Genomic DNA, 26960 nt, shown 5'->3' on the forward strand with positions numbered 1-26960 from the left:
AATCACTTCCAAGTAGTAAGCCAGGTTTTGAATTTGCAGCACAGAAGTTCCCAGGTGTAACTTCTTGTTTCTAGCAAATGATAAAAGTGAGGTAGCATAAAAGGTCTTGCTCAAAGATTCCATTAGACTACAGTGTCACATGAAATTTATCATAATTTGTTTACATGCTTTATCCTCACATTAAAATACCCACTGAGTCCACCACTTTATGGTGCTCGCTCACAGTCATAGTAAAATCGCTCTGCGTGGAAACTTATGCCCTGCTTCATAGGGTGGCTGTTTCCAGGACAAGACAAATTCTCAGTCATTTGGGCTCCACCTCTCCTCTAACCAAACCACACTAAAACGTCTAAAGGGTTTTTCACAACAGGAGCAGTGAGTTCCTCCACCCTACCCTATTCCCTTCTTTCTAGGAACTGGCAGAATCCCTTCAAACATAGTTAAGGAAAAGAAAGTGGGGAGTGTGCAAAAAAATGACCACATTTTATTGGATGTTATTCATGACGGAAAACAGTGACTTCTAATAGAGCTTTAATTTCAAATAAAGTCATTTTCAAACTTAACTGCTGTCTTGTGGATGAAAGAGGGGTGTCTGTGACAGTTGTATTTTTTTTATAACCTATATCTAGCTCTAAAGTGCTAGCTCTGTGCTGAGTGCATAGATTATTTGTGGTGGTGAGACCCCTCTACTCCAAGGGCCTGTATAGTTACTGTACTTGCAGAATTCCACCTTAAAAGCATTTGGACGTGTCTGTAACTCAGGGAAGGTTTGCTAAGCTATGACACATTGCATTTGGATCTGGAAACATAACATCTGGAAGCCAAATGTTAGAAACGATATAAAAGAGCCAGCCCAACAAGCCAGTGGGGCATTTCTAAGCCAGAAAAATCCTCAGGATGGACCCTGTCCTTCTGTGGGTATTCCTGCCTCTGGCATCAGTGGCATGGGGCCAGTATGGTGACTACGAGTACGGCCCCTATAACTATGGAGATAACGATGAGTGGGTCAATGTATACCGGCAGGGTTTCAATTTTCAGTGCCCACATGGGCAGGTGATCGTGGCCATCAGGAGTGTCTTCAGCAAGAAGGAAGGCTCCGACAGACTGTGGAACTATGCCTGCATGCCTGCAGCCCAGAGCCTCGGTGAGCCGACAGAGTGCTGGTGGGAAGAGATCAACAGGGCGGGAACTGAATGGTAGGACACTCTGACCCACCCTGGGAGGGCACAGCTATGATACCCCATTTGGAATGCGGGTGCTTGTACATAGCAATGCCAGTGCATAGCACTGTGATCCTAGCCAGCGGCTTCGCTTCCTGAACACATTCCTCATGATGCATGCGTGAGGGGTGAGCAGCATCTCCTCTGCCTTCTCTGTAGCAGTTTCCTGCTGGAGGGTCTTTGTGCTTTACAAATGCTGTGCCATTTGGTCACTCATAACCTCAGCTGCATGGTGGCTTGGTCTTGCGGCTGTCATTTCAGAGCTGAGAAAACCTTCAGGGAGTGCAGGACAAAGTCGCTCTCAAAAGGCCACACAACGAATCAGTGCCTATACTGGGAAACTAATTGTCTAGCTCCTGACTCCAACTTCCTGCTCTTATCACTGGACAAAAATTTCTCTTTATCGTGCTGGCTTTTCTCTTCGTGTTTTTGTTGCTAAGCTTTTTGGCTTTAGCCCAGTGAAAGGCAGTTTTTGAGTTATGCTGGTACTACAGGAGCCAAAAATCCACACTAATGAGTGGTGATGGTGGCATATGCATGCACGATAATGATCACAGAAGATGATGTTAATTCCTTGGTGCAGTCAGTTTTGGTGCACTAGATGTTACATTTCCTATTCAGCTTTGAGGCAAAAGTGATCACATTTTGTGGCTGCAATAATACACGGAAATATGTATAGTATTTCATGTTTAGGCAGTATATACCCAATATTTAATTTTCTTCTGATTTTTTCATAAAATGTGAAATATACTTTTAAAACATTCCAAATATGAAACATCCTTTGAACAAAATGAAATGAATGCAAGGATATTTTCAAATATTGTAAATGGTTTTGCTCCAGAAATTGCAATATAATTTTTCTAGATTTCACATCATATGGGAACAATAATAGGCCAACAATAAATGCAAAGCTTCTGCTTTATAAATGAGTTACAATTTTGTCCGTAATTATTCACAGTATTTCATTCACCACGTGATACATTCCTATGGCTGATGCAACTGCTGAGGACTGACCCCATACTTCACTATGGAATAAGAAAATAAAGGGTGAGGGCTGCAAAACAGGCAGAAAAAAGACCCTGTGATAATACTGGGTGACTTCATCATCGTTCTCACATTTATGCAATTTCTACTTATTGCATAGTAAATTTGCTTTAGACCTTTCTGTTGTTCAAAATAAAATTGTTTTCATTCCAAAAATCCCTGGCAGCAATTGCTTGAGTTTGCTTCTCACAAACAGGACACTATGTAAGTCTATACAGAACATTTTCTTCTACTGTCTGGGGCCACATTTGTCATCATGCTCCGTATGCTTAGTGTGCCTAAATCCACAGCATATTATTTAAATCTGATTTCTTCTACCTCTTACTAATCTTTTCACTTTGTCCTTATATGTTTTCCTCTTGCCTTTCACCCAATCCTATCTTTCTTCCAAACACGTGTCCTGTCCAACCCCTCTTTAATGTTTTTAACTCTGTTTAACTCTCTCTCCTAGCTTTTAGAACTTCATAGGCACTTCTTCCCTAGCTGGCCTTCCAGTCAATCATCCTTACATCTACTCTTCTGCTCTGTAAAGATCTCTTTCTTCTACCTATCTAGGAGGTGGAGTGAGTTGAGTGTCAAATACACCAAAGTGTTTTGGGAACACACATCTCTTTGCAAAGGTGAATTTGTGAACCTAATTATTTTGGCTATTTCTGTTCATCCTAGCTTTGTCTGGTTGTACTCCACAGTTTTCTGTACTACAGGGCTGAGCTGGTTGCATATTCAGCATTTCATGGAGAGGATTTGCTGCATTCAAGAGCATACCTTGCTGTTCCCAGGCACTGCTGCCCAAGAATCCAGTAGGTTTATCCTGGAAGGGGGTCACAGCTGGGCCAGCAGAGAGCCAGCCTGGAGTGTCCAAGGGCAAACTTCAAACTTCAAGTTAATGTGACAACATGGATATAGCTTACAGAGCCTTTGATAATCCTACACCTACTCTCTTGGTAGTCATTACATTATTTCTCATAACAACCTCTTTTTTCTCTCTTCCATACTCATCTCAGTGCTCTTTGGAGCTGCTTCAAGCTCTAAAAAGATTCACTCAGTAATCAACTGGAACTACAAATATGAATCATAATCTCTACCAGTTCCTGTTTGGTCACCTCTGTTTCTGTGCTGATCTTCTGATTAACCGATGTGTTGGTGAGCCATACATCATCCTCATGTCAGTTGAGGCAGCATTCTGCTGAACTAGCTCATCCATTCCAATCCTGGGAGTAAGGACTGTAATATTTCTTCTTCAGCTCTGATCACAGGGTAGTTTGTCTTACTACACACATCACAGCCAGGGATATTCAATGGTTTCTTCCACCAATAACCACAAAGCTAATAAGTTTTTCCCAAAGTTTAAGCTACATTTCCTTTGCTGTAATTGAGGTTTGGTTTTTTTATTCCTTGTTCTGCCTTCATGCAAAAACACACACACAAAAAAACCTGATCTGTGATAAATTATGTTTGTGGCATTTCACAACTAGATCAGCATTTCTGACTGCTATGCTATGTACAATAGAGACAAACCCAAGAGAGGTTTCTTTAGAAAAGCCATTACACCAAGGAAAGCTTTAGAGAGAAAACAGAGTGGGAATACAAAGCAGAAAGAGGAAAACAATCTCCAACATGCTATTTTCTTTGGCCATCAGCGTTACGGAAAAAAATGGCAGAAAGGATGTGGAGGGTGTTGGACTGGGAGAGCTGGGTGTATGGGAGGGCAGGAAAGGATGACTGGCAGAGATAGTTTAGGTAAGTTTGCTTCCTAAACTACCATTAGGTAGTACATAAACTTCTAGGATTAAATCCATACCATTTTTCATCTTACAGATACGAAAAAAGGATTCAACAAAGAGAGGGTGATTATACGGATCCATATTAGGCATCTATCCAATCATCTATGTACTTGCACTTCTGAAGAGAGCATGTTCTTTTGTGTTTTGCTGAATAGACACAAGAAACCTGTGAATGTCTTATAAGACTCTCAGGAATATTTGGGTAAGAGATTGGATTAGATGACCAATTTCTTTTCAGCCTTCTCAGCTCCATAAATCTATGAATGTGTTCTAGTTCAAAGTTCAATATGTGGACAAAGGCTTTGCTGAATCTGTCCCAACAACTTAGTACTGGCTCTACTGCCTCTACAGGCTAGCTATCTGCAAACCAAGATGCTATTCAGCTGGGAGCAAACCTGTTCCTGAATAATTTGGAAATAATCATGTCTTGAGTATGCAAAAGTCCTCAGGATACCCTCTGGTTCTACATAGTCCTTCTAGTTATTTATTTGCTGTGACCTCACAAGGAACTGTGCCTCTTCAAACCAAATAAAGTGGATGTTTACATTTCAATTTGTACTGGAGGAGATTTGACCTTGGGTAAATATTTCACCAACTAAGAAAATGTAACGTCTAAGCTGGAGAGACTGCTTCATTGCTTCCCTGGATACTACAGAGATGTCTCGACAGACCAGACTTCCAATGAAGTATTTAAGAAAAACGATTTTTCTTGGCTAAAAGCGAATATATGAAAGGACAAGGTTGAAACAAACAAGTAAACTAAAACTTGCAAGTGAAAGGCAACATTTCCTTCCAGGAGAAAATGTTTGATTTACACATTAGAGAGATGGAACAGTGCTATATCCCCAGCATACTCCCAGTTATCCATAAGGCACAAAATAGAAAAGTTTCCAGCAAAGAGCTATTTAATGCATGTTTATTGCCTTTTTTCCTTGTTTAGACTTGTGAGAAAGTGTTTGGAAGAAACTCTGAAAAAACAGATGTCTAGATTCACCCACCTCATCCCCATTCCTGCTTTTCTTTGCTTTCTTATTCCATACACAAACACACAAAGGCATACACGCAGACCCTTCAAGCAGGCATACAACCCAATTTCCTATAAACTGGGTGCAAAGATAAGACTCAAGCAAAGGAAGGAAATGTCTGTAGGAGCCTCCTGTTCAGACAGAAGGCTGCTCACCCCTTTGTTCTCCATCTCTGACAGTCAAGCTGCCTTTTAAAATATTCCCATTTGCACTATCTATGCAAACATTAATTTTCCTACACTTTATGTTAAAGGGACAATGCTTTTAGCACATCTGCAGTGGCCTGAGTCCAGTGGGAACACTTGCAAAGAAGAGAGGTCTTTAGGTGGATAGGGAGGTCTCACCAATGGCTGTGAGAAAAAGATTGAGAGTGGAGTTACGAACTTGCCTTCTCTCTGAGCAGTGAGGAGAAAGGAAAGTCAGCACCTAGCCCTGACTGACTATCTGTCTCTTATGAGGGAAATAAAAACATAGCAGAAGTTCAGAATGAGGTTTCTTTTGATATGTGGAAGCAAGTGACAGCATGTTTGCCCACCCCACAACAGATAGTAAAGACTACTTTGTAGAAGTGGCCACCGGAGACTGGCACGGGCTAATCAAATGAAGAGAAGTAGTTCCCATAGTCTGACTGTCAGTGTTTCAAGTGTCCTGAGCATGTCCTCAGCCATTTATCTCTCCCCACTCATTTGTAATAGAAAGATCATTAAATTAGCTTTCTTCATGCAACTAACCAAATTATACAGAGGAAGGACAGTCCATAAAAACCACTCAGGACAGCAGGACAGGGCCTTCCTTCCAAACTGCCAGAAGTTTTGGAAACTGAAAGTGACAGGTTTTGGTGAAACGACACCAGAGGAAAACAGCGTGCCTAGTATCTTGTTAACACATGCCTCCCACACTCTAGACTCAGTCTTAGAAGCTGCATGAGGTTAGGCCAACTCTCTCCATGTGCGCTCCAGGCGGGATTGCAGAAGAAAGCATGTATTTTTATTGCCACTGCATTAGTATGTCATATCTGACATAATATACAGATCCATTCCTCTCTGATAGGTTCCAGAGAAAGAAATTAATTGTAAAAATTTTACAGAAGCCATCTGCTCTACAGCAAAAATAAATAAATAAATAAATAAATAGATAAATAGATAAATAAATAAATGAATAGCTTTTGGAAGTATGTAGAACTACATTCTCACTTTACCCTGTTATAAGGAACAAGCTGCCCTTTATGCAACACGACCAGGTGTCTACTGCGCTGTGTGTCAGACTGTGTTTTTCCAGAGAGAGGCTTAACATGGGCTCAAAAGTATTGCTGCAGCTTGACAGATTTACTCCTCTACATGTCACCATCTTCAGGGACAGTACATTGCTCTGGCTAATTTCTAATGTATCTGAAGGACAGAGGGTCTCAGATAAAGCACTAGATGAGGCATAACACACTGGGACACAGTCTAGCAAAGAACAACAAGATGCAGACATAATCAGAAGTGTTACCACAATTGGCACTTCAATTCAACACAATACTGCTGCAAGCACCTGATTTGTCTTCAGGTCACTGAGTTGAGTCCAGGATTCATACACTGGCTATCAACATGTGCAAATCCTGTGGGATGGTTTAAGCAGATCTGTAGGGTGAAACAGCTTGTGCATAGGACCCAAAATCCATACATGCATTTTGAGTAGGTTTGCTTCAGATCAGATCTAGTCTGGCCCCATGTACATACACAACCATGGAAGCTTTTGAATAAATCTTCTGGTTAAATCCCATCTGCAGCAAATTCAGTTTAAATGTTCCAAGATCTTTATACAATGGCAAACAGCAGTAAGCAGGGATGAATAGGAGACTTATTTTGGAAGTGCAGTCCTGATGTGAACTAAACCGCTAACATAAACACCTTCTTTGGTTGCTTGCCATGACAAAATCATACAACATTAATTATTGGCCACTTCAGAAGAAGATGTGGTGTGTGAGAGGCTTTTCACAGCAGTTGCAGCAGGTAGTGAGTGGGAAGTCTCAGCTACCATATCCTTACCTGTTACTACACAGAACGCCCTCCAAAAATAAGGCTTTATAGTTTACTTATTCTCCACAGAAAACCCTGCAGCCATTTCCAGCGAACGGGGAAAGGGCAACATCCCATTCAACAGCACCTGACATCTCCTCACCAATCTGCCCACTCCTCATCTACTAGCCAGCTCACCTCCTCTTCTACCACTATCAGACCCAAAAGGCAACTTTTCATGCAATCCAATTTGAGCCAACTAGAAAAATAAAACAACCCATCCATTGCCAAGTTTCATCCCACACAGTTCCAGTTGGTTTCTCATGCTTCTCTGCATTCGGTTTCCAAAAGGTATCTTCCTCTCTTCTTAGCAGTGTCAGGACTTTGAGAGTACAGAGAACCCAGCAACATTTCCAAATTATCCTCTTTAACAAGAAGTGCTAAAGAGTAGGTCTGGTGAAAAAGGCCATTTTTTGACTTCGTCATAAATCAAAGGATCTGAATCACTGTTTTTGATTCACGTTAGGAGTTTGAAGATCTGCTGTGACACAAGTAATTAGGATAGAGAAGAAAGAAATCTTCACAGGTTAAGACTTGTTTTCAGATTAGTATGTAGAGTATCTGACTAACAACGTACATGAGGAGAAGGCTGATAGGTTGTTCCATTTGAAGCATTACTTTTGGATTGTAGGAAAGAGGCCAAATGGGAAAAGGAAGGAGAAGAAGAGATTTTACACAAACTCACAAATAAACATTCCATTTTCTGAGAGCATTTCTTAATTTTTGGATGATTTTGAGTTGCAAATTAGGAAGATGAGAAGAAAAATCATCTTGCATTGTCTCAAAGCCAAAGAAAAGTGCTTCAATTTCACCATTATCTTTAGCCCTCTGAATCAAATATTGAGCTTGAAAAAAAGATTGCAGGATTTTATGTATATGCGACAGAAGTAGAGAGGGATAAATGAACTAGGGCTTAAAAGATCACTTCAAATGTTCCTTTGAATGTTTTTAAAATACAATAGCAATGTAATTACAAGGAATGATTTATTCCCAAATACACTCTGCATCAAAGAAAATAATTTTTAAGAAGGCTACGAATGTATGTAAGGAAGTGCGGAAAAAAATACTCCCACTATTACATCTATGAACAAGAGCTGTAAAATCTCCTAGGGGCACAAGGAACAGGGAAAATGACTAAATGGGAAGGGGAGAAGCAGAAGAAAATGTAAGTTTGGTTCTACTTCATAGATTAATGCAGAAAACTGCTCATTTTGCAACAGGTACAACCATTTCCCTATATTTCTGTGCATCATCTTTTCTTCTATCAGGATAACACCAATCATCTGAACCTATCCAATATGTTTACACAGAACCTTAGCCATATGTTCCCATGGCCTATGTGCCAAAAAAAACAGAACAACTTCCTACCAAAGTCCTGATGAAATCCTCTGAGAGTGAGCCAAACCGCTTTACTTGGTGTGATACCATAGCAACTCAGAGTCCCCATCACTACTTCACTGCGGAGGTCTTCAGAAGAGCCTCAGAAAGCACAGCACATATGTGTGGCCCCAGCAAATTGTGAGATGCGGGGAAACAAACAAATGTAAATAATACTGCCCGAACAATGCAACAGCATGGAGGGGACATACTGAAAAGACCCATGGTTCAAAGGTGGGAGCTGAAAGAACTGGATGGGATGGGAACCAGACTGGATGACCTTAGAGATCCTATCCAACCTTGCGGATTCTCTGATCATACAAATTCATCTATGTGCTGGTCAAAGCTTATCCATTTTTCAGCTTTTGTATTCAAGACCTTGAGACTCGAGTTTTGCAAACATTACCACCTGTGAGAAAGGAAATGGAAGAAACTGAATTCAAATAATTTTCTCCAACAGGGAAGCAATGAGGATAAGAGCGTCCTTGAGAAAATGAATGCTCAACATCTGAGTTAATAAGCTGTCTGTTTTCATGCTTTGTGAGCTATTCAAACTATGGTTATCACTTCAACTACCTAGGGTATCAGTGTCCACATACTTGCAGGGTGAGCAGAAAGAGAGGTGTGTTCTTGAAGATCATGCATATTCTCCTTGAAGATACTGATTTACTTGTATGACAGATTTCCTGAGTACACAGAAAACATGAAGAAATAGATTTTTCTTTTAAAAATCCCATTACAAAAAATTTTAGTCTTATAATTTTGTAAGACATGGCTTTCAATTTTCCTCTTGTGGTTATTATTAATTCATCATTTCATCTCCAGCCTGTAATGTTTAGCATTGCTAAACGTCATTGCTTTCTCCTTGAAAAACAAATTATTGAGAAAAGAAAGAAAAGAAAGTGCTGATCTTCTCATATAAAAGATCTACTAAGGATTCTTTTTGTAGAGAAGCAGTTGAGAAAATGACCCCAGTGAACTCCAAATGCTCAAATGCCAACAGTCAATGGACTACTTTGAAGTAAATCTCATGATTTGTAAATGATTGAGAATGGCAACAGCAGAACAATTTCTTGCCTCGTTTACATATTGGAATGATTAAATACATAAATACATAAAAACTGTTTTAAGTGCAATGTAATTGCTAAGACATTATTTGTTAACTATTGCTGCTTTATTATACAGTGCTAACTAAATATACAGCAAAGCCCTCAGCTCCTAACCTGAACCAAAAAAGCTGTTTTCCAAAGTGCTTAAAACCATCAAGTAATGTGAGACAATGTTTCCTTACGAGTTCCCTTCTTGTTCCTCTTTCTTAGGTACCAGACCTGCTCAAACAATGGGTTGGTGGCTGGTTTCCAGAGTCAGTATTTTCCATCTGTGCTTGACCGTGAATGGCAATTCTACTGCTGCCGCTACAGCCGGAGGTGCCCATATTCGTGCTGGTATGTTCAAGCAGAAGCCAAACCTATTAACCCTCTTCCTCAGCAGTTCCTGGAAGTGTCATTGGCCACTAATCCCATCTACATCCTTCCTTAAGAGAAACTTAACTGCATTTTATGGGGCTAAAAAATCCATTCACAGTCTGACCACAGGCTTCTTGAGGGATGTATGACTAAGGGAAATGAATGAGAGTGCTATACAGCAGAATGCAGTAGCTAGCCCTAAATGAACAAGTCTGAGTATCAGCAGCAGTCTAGCTGGAAACTGTGACAGGAGTCTCCAAAGTGAAATTGCATTTCATAAGTCATATAGCTCCTGCTTCCTGATCCAGTAATTTCACAGGAGCATTTCTATGCCATGCTATTCTGCTGTAATGACTGACTGTAGTGAACTTCTTTCCAGCTACCACAGAAAAAAAATATCCTCTGGCACATAGCTTTGGGTTTTTGAATTTTTATAGCATACAAATTGTTCCCTCTGTCAATGCTGTTGGAAGCCCAAAGTCAAAACTGATCTTGATCATAGTCAAAACCTAATGAAAAGGTGGTCTCACCTCAACACCAAATCACAACTGGTGCAGATAATCTCACAGAGACTAAGAAAAAACGAGCTTTTTAAGTGGAGCTTCCCTGTGGCCCCAAGTGTGGTTCCTCTAAACTGAGGGGGATGCACAATAGCAGACTGCGTAGAGAAAGCTCACATTGCTCCTGTCCATTCTACGTAAAGGAACTCCTAATTTTAGGCTCCAGGGCTACTACAGCTATTCTTACTGATACAAATAACAAACCCTCTGAATTAAAAAAAAAAAAAAAAAAAAAAAAAAAAACCCACATGAAAAAGAAGTGAAAAAATCCATGTTTGAATCTTTGCTTCTAGAACTCAGCTTTGAAGTATATTTCCCATTGAGATGTGCACAAGCTGTTTACATGCCCACTGGTCTTTCTTTATCTGGCTGGCTACTGGCCAAAACCAACAGCAGCGCCTTGCTTTGCAGACTTCATTCTTGCAGAGGAGAAAGATAGATATTTTCTATTTATTTTTTATTTTTAAGGATATAAAATCACAGGAACTCTATAAAAGTCTTTGAACTTTCTTCTGCTTGCTCTCCAGTTTTACCCTGCCTACGGATGTTCTCCACCTCTGGATTTATTTACACAACTGCCCACACTCTTCCCTCCAAGGAAAACTAACTTTTAACCACTTCTTCCAAACTCTCTTACTTCTCTAATATTGCCTATATTTTCAGTGAAACAACAGAAATCCTCTCTGGCTTCTTTAATTGTTGTTGACAGTTCTGTAGACGTTGTCTTGACAACTTGGAACAGCTTTGTCTTGCAAATTGTCATCCAGAGTAGTGCAAGCCCAAATATAAATGTTTAGGGTTACTGATGTCTGACATTTTCATCCCAGCTGCACACAGACTCCTATATTGTCCAGTGACAGCACTTCATTTCTTTGCTTGGAAGAGTGCCTTACACAATTTGCAGCTACAAGTCTTTCCATGCAGACAAAGCAGCATTTCAAAGGCAGCTGAAGTGTTTCTGCCCCTAAGAAGGGAAGAAATCCCACATGCTTACATTTGTCAGAGTGGAGAGCTGAATATCACAGTTTAAAATCTCTGAGAAGGTTTTCACAGATCTTCACCTGATGTGTGAAAAGCTTTTGGGGTGCACTGTGTTATCATGGGTTCGTTATAGAATTATTTGGCACCAGGTATTGCCAGCTTTGCTTACTCTGTGACGGCCCAGTTTGTTCTGCTCAAGCCAGTGGTCTGTCTTGCCACTTTCATATCCCCTCTCACTTTAACAGTCTGCTGCACAGTGTCTTCTTAAGAGTCACATTTGAAGTTACTCTTTTGAAGTTTGCATATGGCACCAAATTGGAGAGAAAAGCTGACACATTAGAGGGTGAGCACTTAGAGGGACCTGCACAAGCTGAAGGAAGGGGCTGACATTATTATGAAACTGAACAAGTCTTGCTTATGGGAAAGAAAAGCCCCTAGTAACAATATAGACTAGGGATTGACTATTTGGAAGCTTCCTTGTTTTGGAGGACGGCAACCTGCACAGCAGCCAGCAATGAGCCCTGGCAGCTGGGAAGATCAGCAGCACCCTGGGCTGCGTTAACTGCAGGGCAGCCAGCAGTTCAAGGGAAGTGATTGTCCCACTCCAGCCAGCACTCATGAGGCCACATCTAGATACTGCATCCAGTTCTGTGGTTATCTCCTGATGTAAGAAAAACGTCAGTCAATTAGAAAAAGTCCTGCGGAGGGGCAACAAAACAGCCAAGAGATAGAGCACTAAACCTCTGTGCTGAGGAAAGGCTTGCTCACTGTGAAGAAGGAGCAGCTGCAGTGGGCCTGAAGCGCAGCCTCCAGTAAGTACACACTGTTAAGAGGATGGAGTTGGGCCCTTCACAGTTATCCATAGTGGGAGGACAAGACATAACTTGAACCAAGGAAGACGTAGACTGGATATAAGGAAAATATTCTCCTCTGTGAGGACAGTGAAGCAGAGGAGCAGGTTGTTTGCTGGGGCTGTGCAAGCTCCATCCTTGGAAGTTTCCAAGACTAGTCTTGAAAAAGTCTGGAGCAGCCTGGTCTGATCTGACCTCAGGGCTAACCCATCTTTGGGCGGATGCTGTACCAGACACCCCCTGAGGTCTCTTTCTGCCAGACTTATCCTGCAATCCCAAACAGGAGGAGTCCACTGGTGGACTTACATCATGCACCAAAACCATCCCTTCTCTTCAAAAGTGGTCTCCTGCTCATTGTATGCTAGGAACAACACCTTTCCTGTTTTATTCCCTTTACTCTGCCCCACTAGTATCTGGGGACTGATAGAATATAAGCAACATGAACTGCAATGTGGTAGCATGAAACCCCATGCCCTGGAACTGCCTCTGCTACAGATGCGACTTGCCTGAACAGCTAAACAACTACATATAGCAACCAAACTTCCCATTTGCTAAGCTCACTCAAAAATCCACTTCCAATGACATTTCCAAGTTATCGTTAAAAACCCTCACTTACACATCACACTTCTAGTCTGTATCTTGCACTCAGTTTAAGAAACATTTGCCACGGAGACTATGTTTTTCAAACAATCCACAAAGCAGTTCGAGACTACCACAGCTAGTACCTCAAAATGTATACACATATGAAACACAATAAAAATATGCATGTGTATAGTGCATTATATATAAAAGTTTCTACTCAAGCCTTATATTTATTCTTTTCCAGAAACTAGTTGTCAAAAAACAAAACAAAACAAAACAGCTGTGGAGAAACAGCTAGTCAAGTCTTGCTGACTCCTATTTCTTGGAAGCAGATTAATTACAAGCAAAGCATCTATCAGTACAGAGCTATGTGGAAAGTATGTAATGACTCTGGTACCTCATGGATCATGTGTGATGCATAGGAAAATCCATATTAAAAAAAAAAAAAAAACAACAACAACGCACACAGCATAATTTCTTAGGAGCCTTGAATTTTAACTTGCAATGAATTGTGAAACCAGCTACAGGCAGAAAGGCATATCTCAGGAAAACTGAAATACTGAGATACAACAAAACCCCTTGCTTTAAATTAGTTCTCATCTTGGTATTTGATCTCTTCCTCCAGCTGTCTCCTTACATGTCTCTCTGGCAAATATGTATAAGCAGTAGTACAGCTGATCCTCATGTATGGTTTTTCTTGGCTCTTCTTCAGGACCATTTGTCCTTAAATGAGCTGTTTTCTACAATGAAAGAGACAGTGTTTCCCCATGAATATGAGCCATACAAATGGTTTGTTAGAATTTGATCCACTTTTTACAGCTGGAATCTTCTTTGTGTCTTGAGTCCCACTGACATTTATTGAAATACTACTTTATAACTCCGTCATGCAGACTGAAATGCACTTTAAGAGTTTCCTTAGTTTACTTGGTAGCATTTATACCTCTACACTTTATAGCCCAGCACTTCTGTTTCACAGTTCATCTTCTCACCATTAATTCCCAGTTTACCTGCACAGTAAGCACATACTGCAAATAAATATACTAGTCTCATAGTTTTGTACTTGCTATTTTATTTTTTCTCTACAACTACTTTATTTCCTTCCCCATCGTGCTAAGCCTTGCAACAGATTCTGCACGTTTTTACCATGCTGAAAATAATCAACATTCCCCACAGGAGGCAGAAAAGGTCCAATTATTTTACCTGTCTGGGGAATTTTACCACAGTAAAATAAATTGTATTCTTATTGAGACCACAAAGGAAGCAAATCCATTGCAGATACAGAGACAACATTATTAAATGGTCCCACTAGACCTCAGATTTTTCTCTTTGCCAGGAAATTGAAAGCTTGACTCTGTACTCTCTAAAGAAAACACATGTCACAGAAAAACCCCAAGTCTGCACAGATTGTTTATGACTGTTTTCCCTCTCCAAACAACCAGCAGTGCATGTGCCAGAAGGTCTGTCTGGAGCTGTGGCTGCTAGCTGTCACAGTGACGTTATCCAGGCAAACAATTACATTTTCCAAGAGCTATAAGGATTAAAGAACTTATTTGTTTTCTTGACTCAACCAGCTCCCAAAGCCATTTTCAAACTGATAAGATCCTAAGCAGGCTTACCAACACCAGAGATATAAAACTAGGAAGTGAAGTCAGAACACACGTGGCAGAAAATTATGCCTCTGGACAACTCAATTCCTCTCCACTCTTTTTTACCGACTTTGTTGTCACCCCAGCAAATACAACCTTCCAGTTCAACCTCCAGTGACACCTTCCACGGGTATTACAGAAGAAGCTGGCTAATGCTATTTCAAACATGTTTTTCTTGACAAATGGGCAGAAGGTGCCCTGATGTACATGATGAGTTACACAAGTAACATCTGAAAAGGTATGGCTATTCATGGGACACTCCTTGTCCCCGAAGGTCAGAAAGTTAATGTTAAAGCTTGTGCTTTCCTATTGAAATAAAAGAGCTCCTTCTTTTGGCTGTAGCTTTGTTGGGAGAGTTCAGCAAGGAAGAGGAAAAAGAGGGTTAAAGAGCAGTCATTCATCTTGTTAGTGTTGTAGTTGCACAAGAAGAGAAAAGGCCAATGCACTCCCTAACAATGTAATTACTAGCAGGGAATAACTATATTCAACAGCTGGAGCAGGAAACCATGAGCTGTACCACTGACTGTCTTTGATATTTTAAAAGACTCATTTCTTTTGTCCAATTCATATCCGAAGGCAAGGCATGTCCAAAGTTCCCACTTACTTCCGTAAAGGGAGGCACATACAACAGTACAGAGGCCTCAGTGTGACTAGATTTTCTTATCAGCGAAAAACAGATTCATGATAACTATCTCTGAAGTCAATTGTTAAGAGTGCTAAGGATCACTTTAGCTTAGCACAAAACATTCTTCTCAGTGCTAACTGCATAACCCTGTTTCCTATTAATCCCTAACACAGTAATTCTTCACCATGGAAAATAAACAACATTACTACTTTCAGACTGAAGCAATAACAACAGTAATCCCGTAACAGATCCTGCCTTTATTTTTCTGGTTTTTGGGGGATTTTTTTTTGGGGGGGGAGGGCTAGGGGGGTAGGGGAAAGGGGGGTCTTGCTTTAGGCAACATTTACAGGATTATAGTAAAGTATATCAGAAAAACTTGGGTCTGGGGGTGGGGTGTGCAAACCAGTGTAAAGAGATACAAACCTATACCAATACTTTCCTGACAGGTTTTCTTGCCTTCCCTCGTACATATGTTGCATTCACTTATGTCCCTTCACAGAAGCTTATATTTCCCAGCTTTTAATGTAGAACTTCTGTTTCCTGCTCTCAACAGTGCCATAACTGCTTCAAGTGTCTTGCATTCAAACATCTTACAATGAGTACTATTGAAGTGGATTTGCAAAGCAGAATCACAGAATGGTTTGAGTTGGAAGGGACCTTTAAGATCATGTAGTTCCAACCCCATGCTATAGAGAGGGATACCTCCCTGTAAACTAGGTTGCTCAGAGCCCCATCCTGCCTGGCCTTGAATGCCTCCAGAGAGGGGTCATTCACAGCCTTTAAGGCGCCACAAGCACCACCATTTGGTCATAGAGGCCTCAGATCAACCCAAACAGCAGTAGCCCTTTTGTCTCAGCACCTGGCAATTCTCAGGCTTTGGGAAACTTTGTGTTTCCCTAGTCCTTTTTTTTTTTTTTTGCTAGGAGATCAATGCTAGAAGTGGTTATAGGGCCCTCACGCAGGCTGATGATTGTTCACAAGAAGGCCTGGTCCTTGCTCTTCCAGACTTCTTTTGGCAGATAAAGCCTCCCAAAAGGGGAAAAGGTACCTCCTCCTTGATTTTTGAATCCTCTCATGTATAAACCATAGATTGCCATGCGTAGCTCACAAAGGCTACCATGTTTGTGAACTAATTCTCCCATTCAAGACAAAGAAATCAAGTATAAGATATATCTATGCATTAAAAACTAGATTATGATCTCTCAGGGGAGATAAATTTTGTGAGATTTCAAAAAGAGACACAGACCTGTTGGAGCACATCCAGAGGAGGGTCACAGAAATGATCCAAGGGATGGAACACCTCTCCTGCAAAGATAGGTTGAGAGAGCTGGGGCTGCTCAGCCTGGAGAAGAGAAGGCTCCAATGTGTGACCTGATAGCAGCCTTTCAGTATCTAAAGGGGAGCTACAGAAAATGGACAGACTCTTTAGCATGCTCTGCGGTGACAGAACGAGGAGAAATGGTTTCAAGCTTAAAGAGGGTAGATTTAGGCTGGATATAAGGAAAAATCTATCACAGCGAGGCTGGTGAGGCACTGGAACAGGTTGCCCAGAGATGTGCTGGATGCCCTGGAGACTTTCAAAGCGAGTCTGGATCAGGTCCTGGGTAACCTGATCTAGCTGTGGATGATCCTGTTCATTGCAGGGGAGTTGGACTAGATCACCTTTAAAGGTCCCTTCCAACTCAAAGGATTCTGTGATTCTGTAAAAAACGGGGAAAATAGAGAAGGGTTACTCAGCAGAGCCCTGCTGTGTGGATAACGAATTGCATTTTCCCTCCAAAGGGTACTGCACTATCCAGATGACCTTGGGTTAGACTGGCTTAAGGGAATAATTCCATAAATGAGTACAGAAAATTTCAAATCAAAAGAATCAGACAAATCACACAGACACAAGTGAACTTGAATTTTGCTTTCACAGCACTAACTTTTCCATGCAAAATGAATGGAGTTAGTAGGCATCTGTCCATGTAACAAGAACATCTTCAGAATAGTTCAAGTCCTCTTAATATTATTATTATTTTGTAATTGCAAATTTGCTTTTTGAATTTATCTTAGTAGAGTTGCCAATGAGTGGCTCAACAGAGCTGTGGAGCTGTTAGCATAGAGAAAGAGGGAAAAGGTAATAGGAACAAAGAAAAGAGAGAAAAGCCTCTCTGCTGTACCCATTTACTTCATAATAACACTGATTGCACTGACTGCTTCTGTAAAATGTTTGTAAGACACTTCACAGTTATTCACCAGTTTGTCATCAGATTTAATTTTAAAATGGAAAGATCATTAAACAAGTTAAAAGGACTGACTCTCAGTTATTAATTTCTGCCTCTGAGTAGAGCTGAAGTAGCTTTTTAACCTTGTGTTTTTCTGAGTCTGGTCTGCCCAGCACATACTGCTGGTCAAGATTACAGAACATTTTCCTTGCTGAATGCCAAACAGATGTTATGAAACACATTTGGTAGAACATATATAAACACACATCTTAGTTTCTTCTCAAAATAATAGCCCAAACAAGCCCAAAACTCTGAAATTGATGTAGGAATGTGAAATGAAATCCTAGTCCATACCTGGTTCTTATGTTGTATTTTAAAAATCTTCTGTGACCCATGAATCTTGGAGGATGCACTCTTAGGCACTCAAGCTACAAATTAGTAAACTATATACAGAGGATCTCCTCTAGTATAGGCAAGCAGTTATGTTACTGAACTTTCTTACCTCTAATGACAGTGCCCACATCTGCCTTTTGGGAATGATCTCACAGGTCCTAAACAGCATCCATTGAAACTGTGCTAGTTGGGGCTCACTGATTGAGATAAAGACAGTTCCTACAAGAAAAAAAAAAAAAAAAAAAAATTTTTTTTTAAAAAGCCAAAAAAGAGTAACAGCAAAAAGAGTAAACAAAAAAGTGATGCACAATGCACTTCTTCACCACCTGCTGACCAATGCCCAGCCAGTCTCTGAGCAGTGGCAGCCCCTCCCTAGTCCTCTTCCAAGCAGCTCCCCCATTTTTATTGTTCAGCACGATGCCACATGTTTGAGGCATCCCTTTGGCCACCTAGGTCTGTTGTCCTGGTTCAGTCCCCTCTCAGCTCCTTCTGCACTCCCAGCTCCTTGCTGTGGGGCAGCCAGCATGAAAAACTAAAAGTGTGTAAGCACTGCTCTGCAACAGCTAAAACACTGGTGTGCTATTAACATTATTTTCATCCAACATTATTATCAATTCTAAATGCACCGAGCTACTAGGAAGAAAATTAACTCTATCCCAGTCGAAAACTAGGAAAGACAGAGATTGTTCTTGGAATTTACAAGCCTAGTCAATCAAATTACAGTGCTCAGAAACATTCTCTAGTATTGTTAAATTTACTAGTATAGTTGAAGTCCCTGTTTCTTGTTTTCTGGTTATGGATCCAGAAACATGCTTGAGTTCCCAGATTCAGACTCATAGCTTCACTCACGCATGCAAAGAAATACACTGAAAAAAATATCGGTAGCAAAGGTCAGGCTTCGTGAATTGTATTAGAGTTCTAGACACACAGTGCAGAGCCTCAAAAGCAGCTGTTGGACAAACAGAGGTTATTGGCAAGTTGGCTATACCAAGGGATCGGCTTATGCTCAGGTTAAGGTTCTTAACTGGGAAGGTGTATCAGAGATTCAAGTCACAGACTGTCTAGGCAAAAAAAAAAAAAAAAAAAAAAAAAAAAGTATTCAAATCTGTGCTGTAAACTGTCTGACCTTGACGAATACAAACACATGGGAGCATGAGAGGAAATGTCCTGAAAGCAGAAATGATTCTGTCAGCTGACAGAATCAGCCTCCAGTCAAAACAGTGGATTAATTATGTTTGCCATGATTTGGAAACACATTAAGGTGACAATCTTTAGTCTAGGAAAAAACTACCAGCTAAGTGATGAGAAGCCATGATAAGCAGTTTTGTAATATTTTGTAATTATTCTTTGTCCAGGTTTGAGTCATTTCCCCTAAAATCCACAGTGATCTCATTTCAGACTTTCATGGGAGCTGGACTGAATATTGCAGCTCTGATTTTCCCACCTGCAGAGCCTACTGATGACTCTGATGAATCTATTCATCTGTCCTAAAAATTGCTGGCATACACATTTTCTTCTCCCAGACTGCAGTAGCTGCCTCCATGACCCGTGAAATACTGCAGCTCTTTTCTTATCAACAGCACAATGCTGCACGGGCTGCACAAACCTCCAGCCCTTGGTCACAGCTTTGACAACGAACACCATGTCCAGCCCTGATCTGCTTCCCACACACATTTGGTGTTTCTTGTACCACAGCCTGTACTTTCACTGATGGCTGTCATGGCCAAAAGGCAGAAGGCATGAGAATGAGAGTTCAAACAAGTTGAATGTTGAAACTTAGGACCTTGTATGGATTTACCAGAGTTTGACGTTTAGTCTGATTTTTCATTTGGTAAGGAATAGTGAATTGTTAGGAATGATGTTATGATTTTCTTCCATTTTGAAAAGCTATGAAAATGACCCAGAATTAAGTCAGTTCTACTTTGCAAAGATTTAAAAAGCATACGACGGGGAAAACAAAGTGATCAAAAATACATTTAAAATACACAGAGAGAAATGGCAACTTCAAAGAATTTTTTTTTGTTATTGGAAGTATGTCTATGAAAATGCAATCTGATAGAATATCTTCCAAAGCCAGCCACTTTTCAGGTAAACTTTCAATTTCTGAGAATTCCAACAGTTAGTGATTTGGGCCTGAAATACCAGTAAAGCACCTAATTTTAAAACATTAAAATCATCCCAATAATCACATTCCTAGCAAGTAAACTATTTAATCTTGTGCTCATATTCTGCTGATTTAAAAATATGAAAACACAAATGACTGTTTGGCTGGGGTGTGCTAGGTTCACCTTCAAGCATTGTTCTAGTATACTGCTGCTGGGCTGAATGAAGTCAGAAAACTGGCTGTCAGGATTTCTGTACAGGCATCCTAACTCTTTCAGTCTTCACAGGAGGGCAGCCAGCCATTTCAAACGGGACGGCGTTTCCCTTACAGGGGACCTGATTCTCCCTGTGCCACTCTGGAGCAAAGCTGATCCAACACCACCACCAACTCTCACGTTAAATGGTGTAATGTAGGAGAAGGCTGAGCACCCGGTTTCCATTCCTGATCTCTAACATAATGTTGGCATAAATTACTGGTCGAGGTCCCAGCCCCTCCCAACATCTGTTCATTAATGTGTAACGTCTGTAAAATCAAGTACAGAATTACTTTTGCATTTCCCAAGGAAGCAGCAATCATAATTTGTTTAATAAGTACATAAGCACTTTGAGCTTCTAAGAGAAAATACACTGAGCAAATGCTGTCCACGTCAATATTTTTACATCACAAGATAGACAGAAAATTGAAAGAACAAAGAAGAATGGATTAATTGCTATATTCCTTAACTATAATTAAAAAATGGATAAATGGTTATAGTTGTTTGGCGCAGCAACATTTACAGAACATTACAGCAGCTACCCAAGCAGACTGATAAAAGGAAAATCCCTGCAGTAAAAATCTAATTAGTAGACAAGCTTTAAATTCTTGTTAGGGCTGCTTCTATCCTACAACTACATATATATGTATGTACACAAACAATATTCCAAGCTGCTCTAAACAATTATAATATTTTAGTACATTTGTTCAGAAAGCTACAAAAATTAACTGTGTAGAAGAGAAAAGCAGCCTTACAAGTAAAACTGCATCTTGTAGTTCTATTAAGAAACTAAAACGTTCAAAGAAACTGGAAAATAAACTACTTGAGTTGCATTCAGTCAACTGGACTTTTCTATAAGATTGTGAACTGCTTTATCCTCTTTTTCCTTCACATAAAGGTTAACAACAGAATACCCAGGGCACTATGGAGAAGATATGGACATGATGATGTACACTTATGACTACTACATCCGTGGGGCAACAACAACTTTCTCTGCTGTGGACAGGTTTGTTTTTCATCTATTTCACTAGGAAAAAAAAGAAGAAAGTGACAGATTTTCCTTTCCTACTTCCCCTAGACAGTGCATGGCTACACATCATCTGCTGTGATACTCAGCATTAGGCTGCTACTTTTGAGGACCTAAATCCACAGTGCATGAGGCTAATAGTCCAGGGCTGTGTGTCAGGAGAAGCGGACCTTCATGGACAAGGGATCATCTGTCTTGTCCATTTGAGTAATGAAATATATGGTAATGGTTACATCTGAGCTCTGTGAAGTACAACACATCTTCAAAATTGTTACTTACCTATTTCAAGCTAGTATCTATTTTAACCCAGTAAATCCTCAGACTGGAAAAGTCTGGCCTTTCAGTGGATGAGGGACTCATTTTGGCCCACCCTTCTTTGAAGAGAAGCAGAGATTCTGCCAGCATGCAAAGACAAGATCACACCGCAGTGCGAATGCAGTAACTTGCCCTTATCCACTGTAACACATTTCTAGCAGATATGAGCTCACACCAGGAATTATTGTTAATGTGATACACGTGAATCCCCTTCCAGAAAATGAGTTTACTAATTTTCCTTGATCAGATCTGGCCATTACTTGTCATGTACTATTCCTCTTGAGCAAGGCTAGTGATGCTACAGTCGTGCAAATGAGCACGTGATTGCTCTGCTCGGTTAAAAAGATACCCCCCTCCCTCTCTACTATGCACAATTACAAAGTTTTAGAATTTGGACCAAACATAAACTCAACAGTGCTGTTTGGTTTTAGTGAGTGTAAGCAGTCACAGAAATCTGACTGTGGAAGACTGCTCTTGATTCCTTCATCTCGAGCTGATCTTTAATTCATCAGTTCTTTGAGCTATTTCTCTGCTGTTGGTTTTTAATCATTCCAGTCCTCTTACTTAAGTCCAGTATATTAAAGTATTTGCTATCCTACACAATGCAGACACAAGACAAGGCACACTGCCCTGGCCCACTGTTGCCAAGCCTAGCTAAAGGAGCAGAGAGAGAGAGAAAAACGGGAATTCAAACACACCGACATTTCAGACTGTCTCTAATTACACCCAGAGGAGCCAAGATGCGTTTGTCACTGGGATACTTTCAGCTTGACAGAGTTCTTCTCAGAGATCCCCTGAGAAAAAGGATTTCCTATAATAAGAAAGCCTTTCCAGAAATGATAACACACCATCATACTGGTCCAGATCTATAGACATACTTTGCAGACTAATATTTGTTGCTCTATTTATTAGCAAGTTGAACCTGTGTCTGTAATCTGTTCTTACAAGTAGAAGAGTAACTTTCACAGTTAGCTGACATAAAAGTATCTCTGCATCCTTTTAGATAAAAGACTGTAAGGGACACTTTGTAAGACTGCAAGGGACACCTCTACTCTGCTTTTCTGTTTCTTTTGGGTTTTTTTTTCCTCATAAATATTTCCCAGTGCTATTCCTAATCCTGGTTTCCCAGTGCCCTTGTAGAGAGCAGGACAGATAACACAGTGTGCTCTCCAGCAACTGGATTCCAGTCACCCTCAATTGGGGACAAGGGCAACATCAGGAGTCATAAAGACAAAGTTGGAAAAGAGCAGCTGAGGGAACCTTTGCCTCTGAGCGGATTTCTGCCTGTGACTTTTGAAGGCTGTACACTGTGGGCTGGCAGTGTGGGACTGACCAAGAGCAGAGGCAGCACCACAGGAATGTCAGGAGACACATCTCCACACGTTGTGGGACCACAGGACCTGAAAGAGGGAATAGCCACCAGCACCTCTGTTCTGCCACTGCGGTGACAATAGAGAAGAACATAAAAGAGTAGCAAGTGAAAATTATAAAAAACACGTTTTACAAGTGCAATCTAAGAAGTTTTTTTTTGAGCTAACGTGCTCTCAGAGATCTGAGAATGCCTAAAACCAACTTGTTCTGCCTAGTCCTGCTATATCAGTTTGCAGTTCACATTCACCTAGTGGCTTAATCGGTGACTCTCTCAAAGCTCAGCACAGTTTGCCGTCCCATAGTTATTTACAACTGAGTAAGGCAGAATAAGAACAACAAAAAAAACCCTTCTCCCAGTCCCAGCCTGTCAGAAGCAGACATGTGCAGCTTGTCAGTGTAAGCACACTGTAAATTTTGAGATTGCTTTTTATCTTCAGGCACATTAAAGTTGTGCTCATGCTATTTACCCCCTGTCAGGGAATGTTCTTGAGCTAACAAGAAGCACAAAAAAAGGCCTTTGAAGATATTTTAGTGTAAGCTTTCCTCATCACTTCAAACAGCAGGTATTTTTAGATATAAATATATATAAACATTATTTTTTTTTTAAGAAAAAAATGACTATACTTCTGCTTTTGAGCTAAAAGTCTCTCTGACAATAGGTGCTACTTTAGCAGACCATCATTATGATCCATGAAATCCTATTAATCCATGGGTTATCTTTTCTTTTTTTGTATATCTGGGTAACTCAGTGACTGTGTTTTTGAAAAGCACACAAACAATCCAAATGAAATCTTCCTAAAATGAACCTAAAATTTTATTTTGCATTACCTAAGTAAACTTTGATAAGTCTTATGAAAAAAAAGAAAAAAAAAAGACAAAAATCTATCAAGAAAAAACTTTCAAACAAAAAAGAACTTGCTGATGAGTATGAGACAAACCCAATTCCAAATGGCACTCAGCATTCATCTCTGAATCAGCATAGTAAAATTTTCAATTAGAAAAAGCTGAAATGAGAGGCTTTATGCTCATATAGAGCTGAAAAGTCAAATAAATCCTACTGCAGGACACACTCACCCAGGCAATGGAACCACTCAACAGCAGCCCTTATAACATCTGGCCTTGTGTCTGCAGATCACTGAGTAGCAATGGGTTCTTCACCAGTCTCCTCACCACTTGGAGCTGGCCACCAGAAAGCTGGGTCTGTGCAGGGCTCTTGTAAAGAAAGCTCCTGTTGAACTCATCTGGAAGCACTGCCCATTCCATGTGTCAGGTTTACAAGACCACCACTAGCAGAACCCAAACATTCAGAATCCTTTTGGTGCAAACCCATTACCAGTTTAAAAGACTGCCGCTATTTTTAAGGACTGTGCTTTAGACCAAAACGCCCCAGTACGACTGTACTAAGCAGCCTAAATTGATCATTTGCACTGTGTATGTTCCACAGGAGGTTAGTATTTGACCCTCTAAACTCACGTCTTTTTGTCAAGAGAAATATAATGAACAATAAGCTAGGATGGAAATCTGCAGCCTGTTATTTGATACCAAATCACTGGCCCCCACTGTTGAATCCTCCTGTGCCAGCCATGCTTCTAACAATTGTTGGTAGATATTCTATTACTCCACTGAGCAAAACCAGACATTAAGTTACTCACAAACCAGTAAAAGCTTGTTTTACACTTGTAAATGTTTTCTGTCTCACATGTGACTTGTGGAGATCAAGAATGAGAAGAAAGTTTAATTTCTCTTGTTATTGACTCCCTCCTATCTTTCACACAGATCACTAGCTAGAAGACATGAAAGAGAGAAAGAGAAAAATACAGAGTGTACAACTTTCCTCTTAGAAACAGCTTGAAACTCACCTGTTTTACTTCATTCAGACTCTGGAGCAATGGATCGTACTTCAATAACTTCTGACAGAACCATCCTTTTCCACTTGAACACTGATTTAAAGTTAATTTAGGACTGATCATTATCAATAATCATTGTCTTCTGAAGGATATTCAGAGACCTGATTGGACTAGATGATCTCAGTGGTTTTTCAAACCTTAATGATTCTATGATTATTCAGAGAGCTGATTTTCTTATTCTTTAGAGGAGTGGGAAAGATTTGTAACTAGCAGTTATATTCAATCTCCTTCTACTCTATAAAAACACTCAGAAGCACTCAGAAGAAAGACAGCTAATGGTAGATAAATGTTTTTGTTGCCACAATACCTTGTGTAAAGTTGTTCTTACTCATACAGTGTTATACTCTGCAGTTGCCATTGCCATCTCACATCTGTTCTTTCTTCTCTTATGCAGGGATCGTCAGTGGAAATTCATTGTCTGCAGGATGACAGAGTATGACTGCCCATTCCAGAATGTTTAAAAATATTGAGTATACCCAAACTGGAAAGCTTGAGGATGGACAAGATGTGATGAGAGTCAGTGATTGTGGGTGAAAGGCAATTAGGCTCACAAAAAATGTAGCACTCATCAGCTGTCTGTTGAATAATACAATTCTTCCCTCTGGAGCTATTCAATAAATTGCCAGCCCACATGCTTGCAGCAGAAGTTTTGGAGGATTCCTTTGAGCTGCACTGACAGTTGTATCCCCCAACTAATACTGCTTAGGACACACACATGTTAATGCTACACAAATCTATGTTAATATCCTTTTTTTATATATATCCATATATAGCCATTCTCAACACATAGAACTTTTTTCACATAGCAACTTTATATAAATTGCTTTCCAGCAAAGTCACTCCAAATGAAGTGGAGTGAAGGATACTATAAACTTTCCAGAAAGCAGTAATCTTTCCTGCTTTCTACTTCCTACTTGGAACCAACCCAATGATCTCTACTAGCTTCTCAGTGTTCAGTAGCTAAAAGTGTGCAGAAAGCAGTACCAGCAGATCTTTGACAAAATGCATTTGGGGTTACAGCCTCCAGCAAAACTTCAATGCTACAAATGTCTTCCTACCATGGCGAAATTCCAGGTATTTAAAATTGGAAGATGTCACTAGCTGTTTAAAATCAGTGCAGATCCATCAATAAAAACAAAAGCCTAACCTAGCTTTACTGAGAGTAATTTATATTGTCCTAAAAATTGTCAATGACATAACTAATTGGGAGATCTTTTCTGGGTAAACCCAGGAATAGGTCAGGCCAAGCCACTCTCTCGAAAAATATGCATACTGTATTTGTCTACTTTTCATATGGACTGGGTTTCCACCGTGGGGCCTGAACCACCTTTGGTAACATATTCTTGGCTTAGAATAGACAAATAAAGTTAACTATCTGGATGACCTCAGTTCCTCTGCGTATATCGTTTCATGCAAAGAATGAGCTGACCATGTTTTCAAAGCTGCACAGCAGTTGTGCAGCGGTATTCCAACAAGAAAGACTGTTAGCTCTTCCAGGAAGATCCAAAGTAGGATTTTTGCTTTGGAACATAATTTAGGGCTCAGTTTCTTGGCTCATTGATTCAGTGACAAACTTAGCAGTTTCAGCAGCACTGGCTCAAGAGCCATGATGATGCCAGCGATCAACTTAAGATTATAAGCTTCATAAGAAACGGTGTCAGACAGTCAGTTTCCAAGCTCCAGGCACTTTTAACATATTTACTAGCATACTCTCAAATGTGAGCATTAAAACTACACTTGTCCAATAAATGAATAATAGATTTGGCATTGCTATAGCCTCATTTTTCTTTCAATTTTACTTTTTCTACAACAACTTACTCATTTGCACACAAAGACACTGTCATTCTCAGAGACTGTGATGGTAACTAGGGAGCTTTTATAAGAGCCAGTTTCTGAGACAAGCAAGTAACAAAATAAAAGAGAAATTAAAAGGAAGAGAAAAGCTGGAGAAGATTGTTAGCTGGTAGACAGGCAAAGGAAATCATGAGATGGGCACAAGAGGAGAAGGTACTCATGCAAAGAAGCTGATAGAAAAGGACAGGCACTATGTCTAGGCACATTTGTGGGAACACCTGCCCTAGGGATGGCAGTACATAGTAAATCCTTCTCCTGCTGCAATCTTTACTTAAGCTGCTCTCGATTCTGTGTGCACACTACGGGTT

The 26960-nt window shown here is 40.3% G+C and overlaps 1 protein-coding gene across 1 annotated transcript; it reads left to right on the top strand.

Annotated features, from left to right (window-relative positions):
- Nucleotides 1–851: 851 nt before the first annotated feature.
- On the top strand, nucleotides 852–26579 carry DPT (dermatopontin). Its single transcript, XM_042810738.1, has 4 exons — nucleotides 852–1196; nucleotides 9830–9955; nucleotides 21077–21184; nucleotides 25193–26579. The coding sequence occupies exons 1-4, from the start codon at nucleotides 898–900 to the stop codon at nucleotides 25257–25259; spliced, it is 600 nt and encodes a 199-aa protein (XP_042666672.1). The 5' UTR covers nucleotides 852–897; the 3' UTR covers nucleotides 25260–26579.
- The last annotated feature ends 381 nt before the right edge of the window (nucleotides 26580–26960 follow it).

The sequence above is a fragment of the Centrocercus urophasianus genome, unplaced genomic scaffold, assembly GCF_019232065.1.
Source record: "Centrocercus urophasianus isolate 14NV4802_14NV808 unplaced genomic scaffold, USGS_Curo_1.0 seq_12, whole genome shotgun sequence".
NCBI classification, from domain to species: domain Eukaryota; kingdom Metazoa; phylum Chordata; class Aves; order Galliformes; family Phasianidae; genus Centrocercus; species Centrocercus urophasianus.

What these genes read in the sequence shown, in the direction of transcription:
- DPT (XM_042810738.1), top strand. Translation starts at nt 898, where the DNA reads ATGGACCCTGTCCTTCTGTGGGTATTCCTGCCTCTGGCATCAGTGGCA. An exon ending in AGGTGCCCATATTCGTGCTG is followed by an intron (nt 9,956 to 21,076) that starts GTATGTTCAAGC and finishes CTTCACATAAAG; the next exon opens with GTTAACAACAGAATACCCAG. An exon ending in ACTTTCTCTGCTGTGGACAG is followed by an intron (nt 21,185 to 25,192) that starts GTTTGTTTTTCA and finishes TCTCTTATGCAG; the next exon opens with GGATCGTCAGTGGAAATTCA.